This window comes from Lactuca sativa, chromosome 4, assembly GCF_002870075.4.
Source record: "Lactuca sativa cultivar Salinas chromosome 4, Lsat_Salinas_v11, whole genome shotgun sequence".
In the NCBI taxonomy this organism is placed as follows: domain Eukaryota; kingdom Viridiplantae; phylum Streptophyta; class Magnoliopsida; order Asterales; family Asteraceae; genus Lactuca; species Lactuca sativa.
The window spans coordinates 319,147,498-319,168,027 of NC_056626.2; the positions used below are offsets into that span (position 1 = coordinate 319,147,498).

Below are 20,530 nucleotides of genomic sequence, written 5' to 3' on the forward strand. Positions count from 1 at the left end.
ATAAGATACCCATTATCTTCAGATCCGATGACATAGTCTTCAAAATGATGAGCCCAAACTTCGTAATCCTGGTTGTATAGAATAGGAATCTTCGTCGTTGATCCAATACTGTTTGAGATGTTGATAGGATTAGATTGAGAATCGTCCATGCTTGATCGTTTAACCTGTTTGAAAGATCAGACTTGTAATATGTAATATTAGGGAAAACGAATAAATAAAGAGATACGTCAATTATGGAGTGACGGCTCAATAAATATCAGTTAATGCGGAATAACCCTATCGCTTCTTTCACAGAAGAGATGTGTATGAATTACACAGCCTCCTGCTCTGATACCAATTGATGAGTTTATAAAACTCTTTGATCGATTAGATCTTTAAAACAGGAGAATAAAGAAAGCAATAACAGTTAAACAAAAACACAAGTATGGATCTGAAAGAGTTGAATGATTCAATTAACTCAATCCTCAGCAGAGCTCGATAAAGAACTTCCGTTGTCGAGGATTCTAGGGTTACAGATGATAAGAACGTGTACGCTATAAAATCTCTATCAAAAACATTACGTTCCAGAATGCATGCAAGCATCTTTATATAATAAATCCTATACGAAACTCATGGATGGACAGGCCCATACCGGAGACAAAACTTGGACTAGCTAACGAGCCCAAAGACGCAACACTAAACTGGACCTAACAATATTATATTAATAAATCATATTTATGCCCCAGTTTATTATTCTAAATAATAAACTCAATATCTCTCTCCAATAGCCATCCTGTTTAGTTGCTAGTGTGAAGGCAACCCAAAAGGACCATGCTACCATCAAATCAAGTACATACCAATTACAGTTATGGGCTTAGACACCTAATCCAACACACTTCCTGCCCTTAAAGTATCTAATTTAAGGGACCTATCCTAAGGATCATCATCGGGATACACAATACTGCTTAGGGGATTCCTCAGCAATATATATTAGTAAGGCAACCATGAGGGGGATGGAGTACACTGGTGAACACATCGTTCAGAAACACCTACAGGTTGCGAGCCAGCTAGCGTTCCACTAAACTGTCTAGAATAGTCCATGGTTATCATTTATACTCCACTAGATGATTGGGTTAGCTTTCAACATCGAGGCCTCTCATCATTTTATTTCATCTTTCATCATCTATTTCATCTACCCATCTTTTCCCAACATATTGATAGGTATAAAATACATATACAGTTTAAATCAAGTAAATCATGTATACATCATTCATCCAACATAAATATCAAGAACACATATAATATGTACGTATAGCACATAATATATATTAAATACTTCATACTTATGTGTAAGATGAAAGTAATTATGCACTCACTTGTAAAAGTAACGACTAGTAATTCGGGCAATGCTTCGCTTCTAACAATCGTCTTTTCCATTGACGAAACCTAGTATTATTATTACTAGATTTTAGTCTAATATTTATTGTAAATAATTATTAGTCTAGATTCATCATTAACTCAAAGTCTATGTCATGATCTATCAAGTAAGGATCAGCCAGGCAGGACAATTGGGAGGCAAGACCATTTTGGCATATAGCTTTTTTGAAATCTAAAGACCAAGCCCAATGTGACCATTCTAGACACCTCTCCCATAAGTAGTTCGATCGGTACAACAAATTTGAATCATTGATAAATCTGAGTTATAGGTTCATAATAACGATACTGAACTTAAACATAAACTCACTTACAAGGGGGTTTAGCGAGGAATCGGGCTCTGCTCAAGTAGAACTTCTGAGTCGAAAGTTCTTCTTCTTGGAGCCTTCTAGGGCTCCAGGACTCGCTCCTAACTCCTAAGAAGGGCTAGATAAAATACTTAAGGCTTTGGGGATTTGGGAGAGAATAGTTACAAAGGTGTGAAGAAATGGGGTGATTTGCGCCTCTATTTATAGGCTGGGAACTGACCAACACAGCGTGTTCTAAGCCTCTACACGTCTTGTTGAGGTGCCAAGTGTCACCATCTGGTGGCATGGCATGGGGAAGAAGTAGTGGCTTAGATCGAGCCACATGTCACTCGTTGGTCACTCCAAAACCTAATTGTCTTCTAAAATCTGTAACTTTCGCATATGAGCTCCGTTTTTGACGTTATTTATGTAGGTAGCAACGTGATCTACAACTTTCGTTTAGACTCTGTTGGCTAATTTTGAGTTTATTTTTAAAGTTATATTTTAAAAGGCTTAGACAGATAAAGTCCGTTAAAAGTTCATAAATTTGTCATCCGACGTCCATTTTCATCTGTCTTTATATCATTAAGTTCCCATTAATGAGATCTTCAACTCTAATTAAAGTTGTGTCAGCTAGAATTGGTCGCTCTAAAATTCAATTTCTAGGTTGTGCATTGCTATGCTAAATCTAAGAAAATCATAACTTCCTCAAACAAAGTCAGATTTGGACGTTCTTTTTATGCACGTTCTCTGTTTAACGTATACTATGACTTTTCTTTAGGTTATTAAGGCTAAAAAGTAGTTTACTTTTTACGATATACAGTGTCGTGCCGGTATTGTCACAAAACTTCGACGTGTCATAGCTTATTTGTTATAAGTCGGATTCCAACGTTCCTTATGTCCCCGAAATCCTTGTTACGACTACTTCAACTTTCTTTAAAGATATTGGATCAAATCTTCATTCTATTTTTTACGCATATTTTTTATTATTATTTTATTATATTGTTATAAGCACGTATATTGCACATAAATCACATAATACACAAATAATTCCTCTTCATTGCATCAGAGTAGGTTACAATTGTTGAGCCAAACTATTACATAATTATAATAATGTTTATATTAGAAACACGGGCATTACAAAACGTGATGCTTGATGTGGCGTCCTCGAATAGCCAACATCAATCCAGTCCCAATACACCAATGTGTACCCCAACCATGTTTCGATATGGTTATCTAAAAGACTATTTCACATCAACTTGGATTAAGCTCTTTTTCTCTAACAGTGTCCTTCCATTGCGATATCCTATAAGGGTATACAACTAAGTTAGGCTACTACCTTTTATCCCCACTATGTGTATTCCCCTTATATCTTATTAATTTGTATAATTAAATAATCCTCTCACATGGGCAAACACACGCCTGATTGGTATCATTATGTAGTCATGCTAGTGAATTATTGCCATAGTTAATCCATGACATACTACATCTAAAGTCACACATTAAATTTATATTCACATAAATACTACATAGTATTCAAGTTTAACAAAACATAAATATAACATGCATATCATCACAATTTAACCACACAAATAATCCTCACTTCTATCATGGTCCTAACTTTTCTTATTTTGCATCAAATGATTTATTTAAGAATTCTATCATACCATATATTACTAAAATCAATTGCATCAATATAAATTCACATGTCCACATTGCAACTATCTCATAACATGCAGTTTATAATATTACACAAAATCAATTAGATGAGAACATCATTATAGGTGCATGCTATATTTCCATACAAGTGCTTAACCACCACAAAAAATGACTCACCTCTAGTCTAAGTTATGTTGACTCACCTTTAGTCTAAGTTATGTGGAGCTATGAACAAAGGAAGAACACCTTTAAACCAGTAATCTAACAGTCCTAAAAAAACAAAGAGTTGATCAGAAATAGAACATGAAATAAAGATGATTTTGTCCAGAAAATTCCTCCATCGTGTCCGAAAGGGTGCCACGTCGTGCGCCAAGCATTCAACATGATCTGACCGATCATGTTTTGTCGTCATTTTGTGACACTTAGATGTCCATGTCGCAGTAAATTAGCAGTATGATTTAACCGGTCCACTCTCTTTCATCATCACGTGGCAACTTGACGTCCATATCATAGCTGAAGTTCAGATGCCTATTAGTCGATCAATGTCCCATCGCCACGATATGGAAAATGGATGCTCACGTCGTGCAAATTGATCAGTTTTTATAGATGATTATCGATTTATAACCCTAATTTACTTGGTTTGGGTCTAATCAAAACTTCTATTGGGATGATCGTAACCCCTTAAGACCATTTCCAAGTGACCAAATTGATTGGGAAAAGAAAGGGACTAACTAACACACCAAGAACCAAGGATTTCGCATCATCCAAGGTTCCTTCTTGTGTGTGACCCATAGGCAGCAAATGTACTAATAGAAATAGTTCATACATTTTGGAAATTCCAAAAGCAATCCCAAGAATAGGATTGCTAGGAGAGAGGCTTCAAGAGATTCACCAAAGTGTGTAAAAACAACTGTATGATCTATATGCATGATCAAATAACCATTTCTTACACTTAAACCGCAAGAGTTAACTTAAATGAATAGAAAACTAAGCTAACATGAAAAATATAATGAAACTAACCTCAATTGATGAGTGAGAAATTTCGGGTTGTTACACTATATTAAGTTATGATTTTAATGAATTGTTTGTTAAAATATGAATGCTTTATATATGACTATCTGTATTAATTTTGTTGTGAATATATTTTCTACTTTATAAATATATAACATGTATTAGTTTTTATAGTATATAAGCTATCAATTAATGATTTTATATACATATCTGATTTGTAATAAATAATGATTATAACGGTGTCACATATATGTTGTGGTGACATTAGGTAGTTAGTTTGGCTGTGTTAGAGTTTGGATTTGACTTATTTAAATATATGAATTAGTGTATAATATAATGTATTTTGTTATGTTGTGAATTTTATGTATTAAACTGAAAAAAAAATTGTATTTAGTTGTGTATTTTATATAAGTTTGTGTTCATATAAGAATAATAGTATGCATGAAAATATTAAATTTTGTATTAATTAATAAACTAATATGTTTATTACATTTTGAATGTATCTTATACACTGTATATTTTTTAAAGAAAAATCTACGATTTAAAAATAAATTAGGGAAGAATCCCCGCTTACGGGGTTCGATACGCAAAAAAAATGGACAAAACAGGAAAAACGACGGCAGGTAGAGATGAAATAATAGGCATTAATGGAGATTATTGAAATGTAGGGAAGTATTTGAGTTGGTGGTTATGAAAAGATTACAGAAGTGAAGCATCAATAGTTCACTATTTCACCATGTTGATGCAAATGTTTTTGTCATTCAATCCCACTTCAACAGGAACTGCTTCAAATTCAGCAAGTTCCTTTTCTTGAGCTCTTTCTTTGACAACTTCATATCAATGCCCTTTGGAGGCAAAACTTCTACAGGCTTTTCATACACGAACCCCTTTTTTTCCTCTATTAAACAGATGACTCCACAACCTCCTTCACATTTGACAACATTTGCTCTTCTGTATTCCCATCTATAACTCCATAACTGACCTGTATGTCATTACATTTATTTATTTTTATTTTTTAACCACCAAATTAAACCAACCGCATTTTCAATTGATCAATAAATATAAAACAAACCTCAATAGGCAGCTCAAATAGGAATAAGTTTATGCTACTGGGATTAAAATTGAAACCACTGCACAAGTAACAAGCTTGATTTTAAAAATTAGAATACAGAAAGTGGAAATTATGTGTGTTTTTTTTTTTAATTTACTGAATAAAAAAATATGGTTATATAGATAGATAGGCATACCTAATTGGGAGGGCGATCCTCCCGGTGAACCCTGGGGCCACGAGACCCTAACTCAAATACCTCAGCCGGTGCTGCTTAGCCTGTAGCCGGTCAAGCAAGCACTACTCCAAAAGCAGTGAGCTCCGCAACAAAAGCGAAGCGAGCCGCGGTAGCCTATTCGAGAGATTAGCGACTTCCAGACATATGGAATGAAAAAGTCTTATGGGTGGCTTTCTTGTTCATATGTGAAGAGCAAGTGGGTGGACATCTAAATTTACAACCTAACTTAAGCTACTCCACCTCACAATCAAGAAAAATTCCATGAAAAATGTATAAACAGAAAAAGCTTTAAGCACTTAAGCATATATTCACCTAGACATGTAGAATACAATCCCGACCGAAACATCAGACATTGGCTATAGAACTTGGATAGAAATAAGTGACCGTCTGCTTGAATTTAGAAAATTTAAGTAGAAGAGCAAATAAATATGAGTTAAACATCTAATATTGATAGCAAAACATTGTTATTTCTTTTTTACCTAATCAACATAGAATGTCTAATAGGTTATACAAACAAAAAGTTTAATGTATTCCGACACCAAACTTTACATATCCGGTCTCCGTTTTTCTCCCAGCTACTTTTACATGTGGGTAACATATGATTTCCAAGTGTAACACCAAAAAATAATGGAGTTAACATTGAAAGTAAATGTGAGAAACATATAATTTGCAAGTGTAAAACCAAAAACTATATACGTTCCTATCTCAGTTTTCCAAACAGTTTCGTACATAACTATAGATCCACGTGTTGCCCATAAAATCAATTGAACTACTCCTACAAAAATAAAAAAATTGAGATAAAGGTGAGTCACCTGATTAACTCCTTTTTGATCTTTAATTTCTCGAGTATGAGGTTTCTTGATATTCTTCCCAAATTTGTCCTACACGAGTAAAAACCTTGAAAAGTTAACAATGACATTGTTATTTTAGAGAAATATTAATTACAATTCTTAAAATTATTCCAATAACTTTAGATATTGTTGAAAACTCACAGCCATTTCAAATATTGTTCAAAAGTGTCAACTATTTCATAAAACATAAAGTCAACAAAAAATCACAAATTTAGATATTATGCATAATGTGTGTCTTTGTGTGTGTGTGTGTTTGAGAAATGGCAAATAAGAGTTGAGAAAAGACTAAAGTAACCTTGCGAACACCTGGTGCTTCCTAGCCACTGTTTGCGGTTTATCTTGAAAAAGAACTTTGTCGTTAATAATCTCTATATAAATCTCCACGGAAAATTATCAATTCAAATTCAAAAACCATCTTGTATGTAATGTTCTTTGCATTTGTTTAAGTTCCTATGACAAATAAAAATGCTCTGTCTATAATACATTTTCAAAACTATAATAAAATAGGAATGTTTTATAAATCGAACATAAATAATTAAACAAACAAAAAAGGAAATCATGCTTACAACGATCGTGAACCATTCATGTTCTATGCTACATTTTGTTAATATGTTCACATGATGTCACACCCCTGAACCAAGGATGGCGGAAACGTCCAGGGATGGAGGACTTCATGTGTAGTATCATAACAACAATGGTAATAGTGAAGAAAGTAAACACAACCAACATATATATAATTGAAAAAGTTACATCATTGTATGTATTACATGTTTCAAATTCAATTACAATATGTTGACAAAATAAGATAAGTTTGACGCCTCAACGTCCCATCCTCAAAAGTATTTGGTTACCTGTTTAGCGATTTCCTGAGAATACAAGCAGTTTGAAAAAAAATGTCAACACAATGGTTGGTGAGTTCATAAGAGATTTTATTGGAGAATTAGACCGTTTTCCTTGTAAAAATGATATGATATGTATTCAGAAAATCCGATATTTTCTTTATAAAGTTTATGTAATGTAGTCACATAACCAATGACCAAAATGTATAAGTAACCTTTCTTATTAAAGGAAAATGAAATGTGCTTAAATTGACATAAACGCACTTGAATTAAATGATGTTCCTGAAACTTCTATTGTTTGTTAATACTTGATGTATATGTAGTCCTAAGTCTTAGGACCGAGAAAATAACAAGTATCGTCTATACTTAAAGCTATAAATGTGGTTTCAAATGATGTGTAGCCATAAATACCAAAAACCGAGTGTAGACAGTAATATCGGTACTTATTGAGATCAAAGTGATTTTTTAAAAACCGACGTAAAAACCCATTAAAGTTTTATAGAAATCCCGTAAACTTTATGTATTGTTATATCCTTATGTGAGCCGCTATAATCATACTTAAGACTAAATGAACCTGCCACGACGTTTCTCAGGCGTCGAAGAACTGAAATGACAATTATCACCCGTAGACCTGCAGGTCCAACTGTAGCTAGCAGCAAGGTGTGGGGTGTCAAGCCCAATATAGATCTATATACAACTATCACGTTCTCCCTCCAGGAGACTCTGATTATAACGTACAGGATTTTATATTCCGCACTCGGACGTACGGAAAGAGAATGTCTCACAATTTAGGTTAACAAGTTTACAAGTTGTATGCGGGAGTGTAAACCCTTTCCGTATGAATGTACCCTTCTCGTACGTGTGTATTATGTGATGTATTGAAAACTATACCTATTATAGTTTTATCCAAAACGTTTGTAATATATAAGAACTTCTTTTATGAAAAGGTGTTAGGATTATAAAATCCATTAAACTATGCTTATTATAGTTTATATGTATGTATACGTGTTCTAAATGAATGAATAATCTTATCATGAGTGACTTATTTTCAGTTTAGGATGATAAAATTTACAACATATCACATTCAATACTTAGAACTTGACATTATACACTTTGCTCAACACAATACAAAGTGTAGTAAAAATTACAAGCTGTTAACAAATTTTCAGCCTTTCTACACTGTTTTTGAAAATTCATAGAAAAATCATACGAAGTAGAAAACTAAATCCGTAAATGTTGGGAGTTCCCAAAATGTGTCTAGTTTACCCATAATTTTTATCATGATTTTTAATGACCTGCAACTTAGGTAAAAAAGTCCATAATCACAGACTGGTTCGGATTGGTGTTTGAAATGATGGGCAGTTTTGTAAAAATCACCATAAATTGTAGAAAAATCGTATGGAGATGTGCAAGTAGTCATTTTAAAGCTAAGAAGTGGAACTACATGCACCTAAAACAGTTTTGAAAACTAAAATGTTTAAGATGTCCAAAACAGTCCGTGAATGGAGACCAACTTTTCTGATGAAAGCTGTTAGAAGAATTTAGATATGTTCTTGGTGTTTTGGCTTGTATCCCCCCCCCCCTAAAAACTTGAGAAAACATGAAAATGTAGGGGTATGAACTCACCTTGTGTGATTTCAGTAGATAAGTGTTGAAGAAAAGAAGTGTTCAATCCAAGAACACTAGAAGGATCGCTTGGAGATTCGAAGCTCTAACACAAATATAATGGAGTTTGTGTAAGACACTATGATTTGAGTGGAAATAATTGAGATAATCATAAAGGAAATGGATTATGCTTACCAAAGGTGGAGGAAACTCTCAAGATCAGCCCTTGAATCTCGGATTTCTAGAGAGAGAGAGAGTGAAAGAGAAAGGAGTTTGATCTTCTTGTGAAATGAGAACAAATGAGAGAAAATGAGGAGAGAGGGTGAATATCCAGCTCTCAAAGCATGGAGATGGCTTGTGAGGGAGGTAAAAAGTACAAGGTATGGTGGGGAGGAGTGTGGGTTGTCATGGAGTGGACATGGGGTTGCTTGCGTCATAACTAAGGTAAGGTCAACACTCTTCTTTTTGTACTTTACCAACTCCTTTTTAAATAAGATTTTATCCTTAAAATGTGATTAAATCATTAATTTAGGGGTCTTATAATTAAAAATAAAGTTTTGGGTGAAAATCCCATGTTAAAATAATGAAAAATGGGTTTAAAACGCAAAAACACGCAAAAATGGGCGAAATCCGAACTGCCCCAGCGAGACCCTTCGGATCTCAGCCGAGGCTCGGTCTCTGGGCCGAAGTTCGGTCAGATGGGGGCTCGGCTCGGACGCGGTAGGCTGAGGCGGGGAGGCGAAAGGCGAAGCGAGCTCGGTCCGAGGTGATGCAGTCCGAAGCGAAGTGGGAAGCGAAAGCAGGTTCGGTCCGAAGGGAAGCCAGAACCGAAGGTACTGTTATGAACAGTGATGAACAGTACTTTCGGTTCGGACCTTTCTTCCTTGCATGGTTCGGTTCGGACCTTTCTTCCTTGCAGGGTTCGGTTCGGATCTCCTCCATGGCCGGGTTCGGTTCGGATGAACAGTAACTTCGGTCCAGCTCATGAACAGTACTTTCGGTTCGAACCCTCATGAATAGTGCTTTCGGTTCGGTTCATGAATAGTACTTTCGGTTCAGAGGGTTCGTTTCCTTAAGTCCGTTTTTCGCGTAGACTTCCGTTCTTGGGCTATTTTTCGCCAAATTCGAGGGTCGGGATGCCCCGAGTGATTATAGAAACTTGGGGGAGATTTCGAGAGAGATTTGAGAGAGATTCCTCGTTCTCAGAGAGATTTGGGAGAGATTTGACGTACTCGGAGAGATTTCGCATACGAAGAGATACATGAGAGAGATTTCACATACTTAGAGAGATTTGGGAGAGATTTGACATACTTGGAGAGATTTGACATACTTGGAGAGATTTCACATACAAAGAGATATGTGGGAGAGATTTCACATTCTTAGAGAGATTTGGGAGAGATTTGACATACTTGGAGAGATTTGGGAGAGATTTGACATACTTGGAGAGATTTGGGAGAGATTTGACATACTTGGAGAGATTTCACATACAAAGAGATATGTGAGAGAGATTTCACATACTTAGAGAGATTTGGGAGAGATTTGACATACTTGGAGAGATCTGGGAGAGATTTGACATACTTGGAGAGATTTCACATACAAAGAGATATGTGGGAGAGATTTCACATTCTTAGAGAGATTTGGGAGAGATTTGACATACTTGGAGAGATTTGGGAGAGATTTGACATACTTGGAGAGATTTGGGAGAGATTTGACATACTTGGAGAGATTTCACATACAAAGAGATATGCGGGAGAGATTTCACATACTTAGAGAGATTTGGGAGAGATTTGACATACTTGGAGAGATTTGGGAGAGATTTGACATACTTGGAGAGATTTCACATACAAAGAGATATGTGAGAGAGATTTCACATTCTTAGAGAGATTTGGGAGAGATTTGACATACTTGGAGAGATTTGGGAGAGATTTGACATACTTGGAGAGATTTGGGAGAGATTTGACATACTTGGAGAGATTTCACATACAAAGAGATATGTGAGAGAGATTTCACATTCTTAGAGAGATTTGGGAGAGATTTGACATACTTGGAGAGATTTGGGAGAGATTTGACATACTTGGAGAGATTTGGGAGAGATTTCACATACAAAGAGATATGCGGGAGAGATTTCACATACTTAGAGAGATTTGGGAGAGATTTCACATACAGGGAGATAGAGTGAAAACGATTGAGAGTGTTTTTCGTGTGTGATGAATGAGAGTGTCCGGCTTCGCAATGCAAGGTCCTTAGACCCCGTTGTGCCATGTTTTAGGATCTTACGCACTCCCTATGAGTATGCAACATTGTTTTATTGTTTTTGTTCATTGTTTAGCACTAATGCTAAGGAAATTTAAACACATGAACTTTCCAAGTGGTGTTTTCTCATTAAAATAGTGAGTTATACAGTAATTACATAATATAAACCCTATCATACAAGGTTTTAATCGAGTTGACCGGTTTGACTCGTTGACCTTGTTCGGTTTAGACTTGACCCGAATTTGACTATTGTCACACATGATGTATGTCATTGTATCCAAAAAGAGGAGATGTTTTTTCATTATAGTTTATAGTGAATTATTGTTTTTTATAATTTAATAATGTATACTGATTTATCTACTACGGTATAACAGTATCCTGTTAAAGCTGGATCATGAGGATTTGTAGAAATCCATTTGTGATACATCTATTCCTCAATAATTTTGAATTTTGTCCCCAAGTTTTAATTAATATAAGTTGGTGCAGATGAATATGTTGAATTTCTAGAAGATTAGAAAGCTTCATGGGTATTTCTCTTTTAAAGTTATTGAAACCTAAGTAGCTCTAGACATATAGGTAAAGAATCCAATTGAAAGGTGTAATGCCCGCGTTTCTGGGCTTGCCATTTTTAGCAATGTAATAGTATGCGTTAACCTTTGTAACCCAATTTGAAATAATAAAAATGTATTATTTGTGAATTTTGCGAATTATGTGAGTTATGTGTTTATTTGCTTAATTATGTGATATAATTGAATTAAGAATAAAATGAGCGTCAAAATTTAAGTATAAAATAAACTTGATATCATTGGATAATGTTGTAGTAGTTGAAACGAGGTTTCCGAATATATATAGAACGCCTAAATCTGACTTCGTATGAGGAAGTTATGATTTTCTGAAGTTTCGACTGGGTAGTATGCAGCCCGAATACTCAATTTGAGATCGAGCGGTTTTTAGCCGAAGCAATCTAAACGAGAATCGAAGATCTCGTTGTTAGTAGTGAAACGATGAAAAGTTAGGCGAGAACGGACGTCGGACGCAGAAGTTATGAATTTATAACGAAGTTTTTCTGTCCCGGCCTCCTAAAAATAATTAATAAAAATAAAGACCAAATTAGCCGACGGAGTCTAAACGAAAGTTGTAGAGCGTAGTCTCACCTACGCGTGGATATAAAGAACGTTGAAAACGGAGTTCGTATGAGGGAGATATGAATTTTCAAAGTTTATTAAATATTTAATATTTAAATTTTAATTCAATTTTCGATATTATCCGAAGAGGAGTCAGCAGGCTCATCCGAAGTACGCCCAGTGTACCACTCGAGTGCTCCGGAGTCGTAAGCGATGACGTAAAGGGTCGGATGACGCAAGGGATGACGGCAACCGAGGCATTACGCCCCGCGTAACCCCGAAGTTACGCCCAGCGTAACCCCGAGGATCAGCCTATAAAAGGGGATGCGAAGACAGCTTCTTTTCTTTTACAACTTCTTCCATTTTCTCTCTAGTTTTTCCTTGTTTAGCGTGTTGTTTATACCCCGAAGCCCCGATAATATTCCCGAGCCCCGAAGCAAGATCCGAAGCCCCGAGGATCCCGAAGAGCGTTATTTCCGAGCCGAAGTTCTGCCCGCGAGGAGCCCGGTTTTTATGAAGATCTTCCAGATCTACGGAGAAACACTACTTCTGCAAGCCGTAGTGCTACCCGATCGTCTTCCGATCAAGTGAGTGTATAGTCCCTTTTCAATAAGCGATATTATACAAGTAATCGTTGAATGTATTTGAGAATACGGGAAGTGAGTGTGTAGTCATTTTCATTCCAACGCAATATTATGAAGTATTCTATATAAAATACGTGTTATGTGTACATATTTTGCTGTTATATGTGTGAATGTATATTCACTCTTTTCTATCTCATAGATCTGATATATTCTCTATGAAATACGTGTTATGTGTGTATGCCTCATCTGTTATGTGGAATATGTATTGATTAAAGTATGCTATACATGTTTTTAAACAATGTATAAAAATGTATATTTTTATCTACTAATATGTTGGGTAGAACATGGGTAGATAATTGGTGTGAAATAAACAGATGAGAGGCCTCGGTGTTATTGGTGTTATTCTAGTCATTCAGCAGAGTATGGATGACGACCACGGACTATTCTAGACTGTCCTGTGAAACACTAGCAGGCTCATTACCTGTAGGTGTTGTGAATGACGTGTTCACCGGTGTACTCTATCCCCCACATGGTTGCCTTTAGGGCACTTATTGTTGAGGAAGCCCCTCTGCAGTAATGTCCGTCCCGATGAAAATCCTGAATTAGGTTCCTTATAATAGATGTTATTTTAGGGACGTAAAGTGAGGATAACGGGAATGGTTAATCGGGTTTATTGTGGATTGTTGAAATTAAATATAATTATTGTGGGTTGAAAACCCTATATGCTCACCAGGCTCCCAAGCCTGACCCACTCAGTTTATTTGTATTACAGGAAGTGGCGCAAAGAGCTTAAGATGGGAGAATCATCAAGTTGTTTTGTTTACAAGTCTGTATATGTATATATTTGTTGAATGACTTGTAATGTTATCGTTTATGCTTTATGATCTGTATCGGAACATGACATCCCGACTTTTGATTATGAAATGAAATCATATTTCTATATGAAATGTTTTGATAAATATCTATTTTATCATGTTTTGTTTTTGGGAACAAATTCCGTATCTCTTTTAAAATTAAAAGGATTTACTCTGAAAATATTTTAAAAAGCATAAATGAAATCGGTCTTTTCTGGCCGAGATTTTGGGGATGTCACAAAAGTTCATCTCATACTTAGTTTATACAAAAACATATATCTTAAAAGGATAAAGAAAATACTTACATGTGTTTTAATTCCTCTTCCCTTAGCATGTGTAAGCAAAATGTTATTTTAGAAATTTGGAAAGTTGATGCCTTTGCTCACTTCATCATCTCATCAACAGCTGCAGCCAGTCTAAAGTCTAAGGTGTTCATTGTATGCAGGAATGATCAACATAATATATATTTTCGAAAAATCATATATAAGGACATTCAACCTCCAATAAATTTCTCAAGTGGAGTTAGTAGCTATTTTCAAATTACAATAAACATTGAAACATATGTAAGTGTGGATTTTCAATGAAATTGTAAGTATGAATTGAATAAGGAAATTAGGAAAAGGTAGGAGGTGGCTTCAAATGCCTTATATGTACGGTGGTTCATTTTCAAATGAGACGAACCAACAATTAACTATAGAAGCAATCTATCAAATACCTGGTGGACAAGGAAAATAGAACCCACTTTAGTGCTTGATTTAGCATCTCGAATCCCACATACATCTCCACCAATTCAATAATTCAAATTATTGCATAATACAGTAAGTAAACTCCAATAGGTGAAAGTTTCATTCAAAAATAAAACCAGAACAACAATCAATGAAAGCAATCTACAGTTCATATAAAGTTAAAAACGTACCTTTTAATGGTGATTGCATACACCACTCTAAAGGTAGGAGTTGTAACACTCTTAGCCATGTGCAAATAATAATTCAATTCTTTCCCAAGATTTTTTGCACAGGAAGACGCACCAATCCCCTTGCCTCCATTGGCGTGACTGACCAAGACCAACAACAACATAGTTGTTGTCTTCATTTCAATTTCATGGCCTCTTACTGATAGGTTTGGATGAGGAGCGGTGGAAGGAAGAAAGAGAAGAGAAGGCGGTGTAGAGGTGTTATCTGATTGAATAGGAGGATTCCAGAATCGGGAAGGTTCAAGAGAGAAACGGTGTCTTCTAGATAGGTTGAAGAGAGCATGACACAAATAAAGCAAAAGTGGCAGAGGCAAACACGTATACACTGATAGTGGATATCATAACACATAGAAACTATCAGCTCACATATACAAAAACAACCAAAAAAAAATCCACCAATGGGAACCATTTACTGCTCACAAAAGGGTATTAGAATTTATATATATATATATATATATATATATATATATATATATATATATATATATATATATATATATATATATATATATATATATATATATATATATATATATATATATATATATATAAGTGGCAACTAGTTTTCAGAAAAAAAAAAAAAAAAAAAACATTAAATATTGAATTAATGCGATAGAGGTTTGATAAAGATCCTACACCATTAAACAATAAAATAAGTGGCAACTAGTTTTCAATAAAAATAATTTTTTTTAATTAATAGTTTGATTTATTCAAAATTGCCTTAATAAAAAATAGATTTTAGAGTTTTAAAAATTTATGATATATATATATATATATATATATATATATATATATATATATATATATATATATATATATATATATATATATATATATATATATATATATATATATAAAAGAAGGAAAATTTTGGTAGGAAGGTAAGAAATTTTTTATATACATATTTTTTTAGGAAAAAAAAGAAATGAATCATTAGATGATTCAAAAATAAGATGATTCATAAGAAAAAAATCTGGAAAAACACTTTCATGATTCATTTTTAGGTAAATCAAGAAAAAAAATCATTTTTATGACAATTTTAGTGAATATCAACAAAATCATCGTAAAATGAATTATCGAAATGTTTTTTCGGGATTCTTTTTTGTGAATCATGTTATTATTAATTCATCTAATAATTCATTTGTTTTGTTCGTCAAAAAAATAAGTCGAAAAAAAATTTTCTTACATTCCTACCAAATTTTTTTTTACCGCTTATATATATATATATATATATATATATATATATATATATATATATATATATATATATATATATATATAGAGAGAGAGAGAGAGAGAGAGAGAGCGAGAGAGAGAGAGAGTAAATTACACGTATGGTCCCTATGGTTTTGGGTAATTTGCGCATTTGATCCTTAACTTATTCTTTTAACATGGAAAGTCCCTAATGTTTGTTTTTGTTACGCGCTTGGTTCCTACTTTTTGTTTTTGTTTCACGCTTGGTCCATGTCTTACCTAAAAAGATTATTATTTTAATAGAGAAAAATTGTATGTTAGGTAGGGTAATGTGAGGGACTTGGGTTTGGGGATGTATTTATTTAAATAAGTTAAAAAATCAAGGGCAAAATAGTCTTTATAGGTGAGATAGGGACCAAGCGTGTAACAAAAACAAATAGTAGGAACCTTCCGAATTAAAAAAATAAGTTAGAGCCCAAACACGTAAATTACTCTAAACCATAGGGATCATTCGTGTAATTTACTTTTATATATATATATATATATATATATATATATATATATATATATATATATATATAGAGAGAGAGAGAGAGAGAGAGAGAGAGAGAGAGAGAGAGAGAGAGAGAGAGAGAGAGAGAGAGAGAGAGAGAGAGAGAGAGAGAGAGAGAGAGAGAGAGAGAGAGAGAGAGAGAGAGAGATATGAAAGCCCCCAAAACAAACAGCGCCTATCAATGAAAGAATTAAAGGAAAGAAGAAACAGCAGTAACAGCAGCAGAGAAAGAAAGGGTTGCTTTAATGGCTATGGCGGCGTGGCAGACCTGAAAATTTTGGCTTCTTTAATGCTCACGTACAACCACACAATTGAATGACAGCTTCTTCTTTCGCTTCTTCAAACCAGATTTTCGAATTGAAGTATATCGGATTTCAATCAAACCCAGGAGTGAAAAGTCACAAAGCATTTATACTAACACAATTATCTGTTTTTTTCTGTATTTATCTTTAATAATTAAGCTATCTAGAAATAGGGTTAGGAGGGACGACATAAATAAAGTTTAGGTTTCATTTTCTTTTGCTATGGATTATTGTGAGTCACAATTGGTGTGTTGTAGGAGTACTTGTCATCCCACAAGCTTAAAGCTGCTGCAGAAGCTATGGCCGGCTTCTTCTCTTTAGGATCTGCAACTTACCATAGCCAACAAGACCCTATCTCTACCTCAAATCTCCCTTCAAATCCAACTCCTAATTCTAATCCTACTGAATCCAGCAGCTGGTTCTTATACGGTTCCACAAGAAGCACCCATGACCGCCCTTCCACCACCACCACCACCACCACTACCAAAGATTTCGAACTATGGCAGCAACCCACCCAAGCTGATGTTTCTCATAATTTGTTAGCTGGAGCTGCTTCTATGGGTGGCGGTGGTGGTGGTGGTGATGGTAGGCTCATAAATTTCTCAGACGAATCCACCTGGGGATCTGCGGCTTTTGTTATGATGGGGCATGGTGTCATCGGCGGCGGAAGTAGTGGTGGTAGCGGTGGTGTGAGCTGCCAGGATTGTGGAAACCAAGCCAAGAAAGATTGTCCTCATATGAGATGTAGAACTTGTTGCAAGAGCAGAGGGTTCCATTGCCAAACACACGTGAAAAGCACATGGGTTCCGGCCGCCAAACGCCGGGAGAGACAACAATATAGCTCCGGCACACAAGATCAGAGCCGCCGTCGTGTTCATCAAAACACCAAAAGAACAAGATCAACCCAAGATCATGAGAACCCTAATATGCTTAATCCGATTACTGGTGCTATTGCTTACAATTCCTCATCAGGTATACATAAATTATATATATCTGAATAAGCAACTACCTTTTTTATACAAAAATCAGGATCCTTTAGATTTGTTTTCTATAATTTTTGCTTCTTTGGTGCATTAGATTCTCATATTTCTTTTCAAGAAAACAAATTCTTTAACTCAGATCTTTTAATAAAATTTTATAATTTCATGAGCAGACTCTCTGAATCTTTAAAATTCTTGTGCTTTACTTTCTTTATTATTGATTGTTGTCTACACAATTAATTACAATATTATATTGTTTATCTAATAAGTGAACATCAATATTATATGAATGATTGAGTTCTTCGTTAATTGGACAACTTCCTATCCTAGCTATATATGTCCTCGTGAAGGAAAGTTGATGGTGATGATTAAGAATTTTAATATATTTTACACTTATAGTAGCAATTTTTTTTAATAAAAAAATACTTAAACGTGCATATAATATAATCACTACACCCTAATTCGAAATGTTCTTGAAAAATGAAATCTTTATTAATGATTATTTGTGTGTTGTGAAACTAGGGTTAGAGGTAGGTAATTTTCCCTCCGAAGTGACAACACAAGCGAATTTCAGATGTGTAAGAGTGAGTTCAATTGATGAAACCGATGACCAATTTGCATATCAAGCTGCAGTGAACATAGGAGGACATTTGTTTAAAGGAATTCTTTATGATCAAGGCCCTGAAGGGCAGCAATACATGGGCGGAGACACCTCTTCCGGTGGCAGTGCCGGCGGAATCCCACAACTAAATCTCACAACCACCACCACCACCTCCCCTGGTAATTCAACGGCGGCTGCAAATTATATCGGGCACTCGCTATACCCATCTCTTGGTGGCAACGATTACATGAGTAGTACGCAATTCTTCCATCAAATTTCAAGAGATTAATTAATTAAACCATCAAATTATTACGTAATAATTTCGATACACGAATTCATTCGCGACTTGTTAATTATTGTTGTTCTTATGTTACACTCCTACAATTACCTTGAAATTTTGAAGGTTGTGAGTTTGCTTTTTTTGCATTTTAGTTATGGTACACATTTCGATGCAAAGTTGAATTTAAGGTCCAATATTATATACTAATGTTCTAAAATTTTCTTTGATTTGCATAGGGTAATGGGTTGAGTAGGAGACAATACCTAGGAATTCTGTCCATATTGTTCTTTTTTTCCCTCTTGGTGTTTTCTTTGTTTCTTGTCTAATAAAATATTAATTTATTTGTTTTTTAATTCTAAAAATCTCTTCTTTTTCTTCCTTCATTTACGCCTTAAAGCTGGAAACCTCTCTCATTGTCACTTTGAGCCCTCCAGCCATGCAAGAAAAGTGTAACCCCAAAATTCTCTCTTTCTCTCTCTCTCTCTATCTCACTCACTCTCTCTCTCTACAGTTTTGTCCCATTACAGTTTGTAGAACTTACTTAGTATATGTGTACTTTTACAAAACAGATATTAACCAAGATTTTTCTTAAATACATTCTGAGCTACCCTTGTTACAATAAGACGAGCTTCTTTTAATCGTCTAAACGCCTTTTGTAAAGCTTACTCAACCGTGTTTAAAAGTTTGACTTTTTTTATCGAGCCACAAAAGAACAGCATCTCTCCTCGTGTTTTTGAGTTCTTAAAAGGATTAAATATACATTTTGCAAACGGAATATCACCTTATAGGGTTTCAGAGTTTGACTTCTCTTGATCTTAACAATGGTGGGTCGTGTCCTAAACATAAAAGTACACTGGAGAATATAGTAGGTTGTTGTTAATGTGCTCATAAATTTGTGATGAATTATTAACTTGACTTAATAACATACAAGAGTCGTCATTAATTTACAAAAATAATTTATATCGTTATTACACTTATTAAACTTCATACTGGTTGATATATATATAGTTACTGCTGTTCCCATATCAAGAAACACCCGGAATAGCATTCAAATCACCAATTTAGCTTATGAATCACATGTATTTGCTTTTTATAGTATTGATCATATAGGGATCTACTATTTTATACCGCTTTAGTTTCTAGGTTTGGTAATTTATTTATTTATTTTAACCATCCATTAAAGATTTGAAAAAGGAAATGAAACCTACAGAAAATAATGAGCCTTGGATCTTTATACTCCATATATTGAACCCTATATCTTTAGGTCAATATCTCAAAAGAGATTAGTTGTGGCTAAATTTAGCTTATGAATTGATTGAATTCTATAACCTACATTTACATCATGTAAAACTGATATTTTGAGAAACGAATTTATCTAATCTACTGTTCTTGTGGAGTTCTTACTTCTAATTTGAGATATTTTTTAATGTATATGCGTTAATCCTTGTAATATCAACTCGCAAAGTTACTTTAAGTTTTATAGTATTACTGTTGGTCTTATTTGTATTTACTTCTTCATAGGCTTTAGGTCAGGGAAAGCGACTATCACTGATCAACATGCACTTTGTCTCCATCGCTAGCTAAATTAATTTGTCAACGAGGTTGACATGCCCATAACAATTGTGAAACATGAGGTTTCATGACAATTATATATATCTATATTTATTTTCACTAAAATGAAAGCATTGCATATTAAGGAGCTAAATAAATTTTATCATGATTGATTGACAAGATATGTTGTGGACCGGTCTTTCATCACAACAAAATCATCTACAGTTGTGCACTGTTCTTTGGACATGAAATTTCATCTTTAACATATATCTCCTCCTGTGCCATATCCATATTTATGTAAGGGTCTGGATAATTCTAACAAAATCGTGC

At 34.5% G+C, this 20,530-nt stretch overlaps 1 protein-coding gene across 1 annotated transcript; it reads left to right on the top strand.

Moving 5' to 3' along the window:
• The first annotated feature begins 16,585 nt into the window (after positions 1-16,585).
• Positions 16,586-18,795, top strand: LOC111899172 (protein EXPRESSION OF TERPENOIDS 1). Its single transcript, XM_023895056.3, has 2 exons — positions 16,586-17,760; positions 18,291-18,795. The coding sequence occupies exons 1-2, from the start codon at positions 17,088-17,090 to the stop codon at positions 18,656-18,658; spliced, it is 1,041 nt and encodes a 346-aa protein (XP_023750824.1). The 5' UTR covers positions 16,586-17,087; the 3' UTR covers positions 18,659-18,795.
• Positions 18,796-20,530: the final 1,735 nt, after the last annotated feature.

Bases quoted from the DNA above. Each gene is read 5' to 3' on its own strand.
- LOC111899172 (XM_023895056.3), top strand. From the start codon at position 17,088: ATGGCCGGCTTCTTCTCTTTAGGATCTGCAACTTACCATAGCCAACAA. The intron at 17,761-18,290 runs GTATACATAAAT...TTGTGAAACTAG, and splicing joins TGCTTACAATTCCTCATCAG to GGTTAGAGGTAGGTAATTTT.